The 2655-nt window shown below is 39.3% G+C and overlaps 2 protein-coding genes across 6 annotated transcripts in view; both read right to left on the minus strand.

Annotated features, from left to right (window-relative positions):
- The window catches only part of LOC112145523, a 15140-nt gene extending 13850 nt beyond the window's left edge, over positions 1-1290 (minus strand). Inside the window, exons 1-2 of the mRNA XM_024270810.2 lie at positions 1119-1290; positions 724-1044 (exon numbers count right to left, since the gene is read on the minus strand). Of these exons, the coding sequence (XP_024126578.1) occupies positions 724-1044; positions 1119-1155 (358 nt within the window). The 5' untranslated portion in view covers positions 1156-1290. The remainder of the gene's footprint in view (positions 1-723; positions 1045-1118) is intronic.
- dlgap4b (discs, large (Drosophila) homolog-associated protein 4b) overlaps positions 1-2655 on the minus strand; it is a 707978-nt gene that overhangs the window by 669205 nt on the left and 36118 nt on the right. The window lies entirely within an intron of this gene.

Below are 2655 nucleotides of genomic sequence, written 5' to 3' on the forward strand. Positions count from 1 at the left end.
ACATCCTCAAAGCAAAGTACTTCACATTAATATATATATAAACATATACATGTATATATATTTTATTTTTTATTTTTTTTCTTCATTCGTTCGTTCTTCTTCTTGGTCGCTTTGTCCCTTTCGGGGTCGCGGGGGTGCGGGAGCCTATCCCAGCTACTGAAGGGCGAAGGCGGGGTACACCCCGGACAGGTCGCCAGTCTGCCGCAGGGCCTCAATCACACACACATTCACTCTCACATTCACACCTAGGGGCAATTTAGAGTCACCAATCAACCTATGAAGCATGTTTTTGGACGGTGGGAGGAAGCTGGAGTCCCCAGATAAAACCCACGCATGCACGGGGAGAACATGCCAAAAAATATATTAACTTGAGTGGAATTCATAAGTAGCAGCATTCAGTAACAGAAAAAGTATCCATGCTGTAGATCTTAGATTCAATCAAGCCTCTTTATTTGGGGGTTTTGGTAGGCTGAGTCACTTTTGACCCGTTAGAACATCAGTCCGAGACAGAGTGTTGAGATTGTACAAGGGTCAAGGGTCAAGCTTTACTGTTTGGAAACCAGTGGCAAAAAAATGGCAACACATTTCAAATGTTTCTGTTTTATAAAGCCTTTTTTAAAAGTGTTACTAACTTTTTAAAATTATTTTAAAAAGTTAATGTCACAAAATTCCATTAAACATTGAAGCTTTGATCAAATTAAAAGATAAATATGATCCACACACCTTTCTGAACACGGATGTTGACTGAGGTAAACGTGTCGAAGCCCACTCTGTCCACGCTGCAGTAGTATAAATGTGTGTCCGACTGCTGAAGGGGATTGAAGGTCACATTGAAGACTCCATTCCCAAAGTCCTTCAGAGAGAGTCGGCCCTTGGCTGTTCTTTCACCAGGTTTGACTCGAGCCAATATGTCTTCCTCCGCTTGACATGGATCTCTGCAGAAGTACTTTGTCCTTGATTTTGCCAGTTTATGAGAGCAGGAGAACGACGTCGGTCTTCCTTCAAATCCTTCTATGTTGATTTCATAATTCTCTGTGAAAGCGGCTGTCAAAAACACGGAATTACATTGATTCCTGGGAACCAATACATTTACTAGAAATATTAAGAAAATAACTTACCACAGAAAAGACAGAAATACAGAGAAATGGTCTTCATTTTTGCCACTGTAGAGGAGTTTGTACAACAGATACTGCAGTAGCAACGAGTCTGTTATAACCTAAGCAGTGGCAGAGTCATACTTCCTTCTCTGCATATCTGTTTGTGGAAATGAAATACATAAAAAGCCTCCCTCTCCTCCTGTGGTTTCAACCATAAAAAACAGAAAGGGGTGGTGGGCGTCAGCATAACAGAAAACCATGTCTGTACGCTCGCAGATTCAGCGCAGAGCCTTTCACAGACGTTTTACTTTACTCTCCTCACATTTGAAGTGAGGTTCTTCCATTATCCTGCAGCTTATTGAATACAACTTTTTTGAGTGATACCACACACATGTGGTTGTAATATTAAACACATTCAAGGGTAAAAGAACAAAAAGGTAATGCAGCATTGCAAGCTGAAGTTTCTCTTCCACTGTTAGGATTAAAAGTTATCAGTTTAAGCTTTTACCATTGACTGTATTTGAGAACTGGACAGTGTGACATCATCCATAGAAAATGTTTTATTTCCTGCTCCAACCAAATGAAGTTAATTTAGTTGCCAGTTTTTGCAATACAGAAAGCACCATGGAAGCAAAAAATCATCAATAAGCAGCCATTGGTCTGAGTCGGTTTGAGTCGACGTTTCTATGGCAACCAGTCTCTCACTCAGGAGTGAGCTTGTTGGAAGGCCACACCCCACCAGTTGAAATCAGGCTACGTGAAATCTGTCAATCAAAGATTTTGAATGTTGGACGTGGGGGCCAGCAGGCTCCGCCTACTTTTAATTAGGGCATCTGATTGGTCAGTTTATAACTTCAGTAAATTGCATTATGCCATAGTCAGGGTGAAAACTCAATTCTGATTGGCTGCTGAGTGTTAGTTAGGTAAGGGATAATACCAGAGGAATGTACGTTATGAGAAATTAGCGCGCGACGCAGAGGCTTGATTAACTAACCGTTAATCATCCCTCGGGGGGCGGAGTAATATTTCCAGGGAAAGGTCATGGGCTGTCAGGTCGCGGGCTTTTCTCCATTTTCATATGTGGTAAAATAATACCACACATGGTAAAACGTTCACCATTGAAATTATTTTTGTTCAATAAAACATTGTAGATACTAAGCCTTTATTTGATGAACAAAAGGTGTTTGCACCTGCATCATATTATAACAGGTATAGTTTGTGTGCACTAAAAGTGGTTATGTGTGTGCATATTATGTTACAACCAGAAATTAATTTTGAAAATATATAAATATAAATACCCTCTGCCACTAAAAAATATTGGTATAACGTCTAGCCACATTTCTAAAAAATATAAAATTGTGATGAAGAGAATAACTGTAGGAAAGAATCCTTTTTGTTTGTTAGTTTTTTTGAGAAAATGATTTGGTAAAATCTCAGCTGAGATTTTATTTTTTCATTTTCTGACTTTTTTTAAATGAATAAAAGTGTTTGTTGACTTCACAGTAGTGTGGCGCCCTCTACAGGTTTACATTGATGTTACACTAAAGGACAGTGTAAA

Source organism: Oryzias melastigma, linkage group LG5 (assembly GCF_002922805.2).
Source record: "Oryzias melastigma strain HK-1 linkage group LG5, ASM292280v2, whole genome shotgun sequence".
Lineage (NCBI taxonomy): Eukaryota > Metazoa > Chordata > Actinopteri > Beloniformes > Adrianichthyidae > Oryzias > Oryzias melastigma.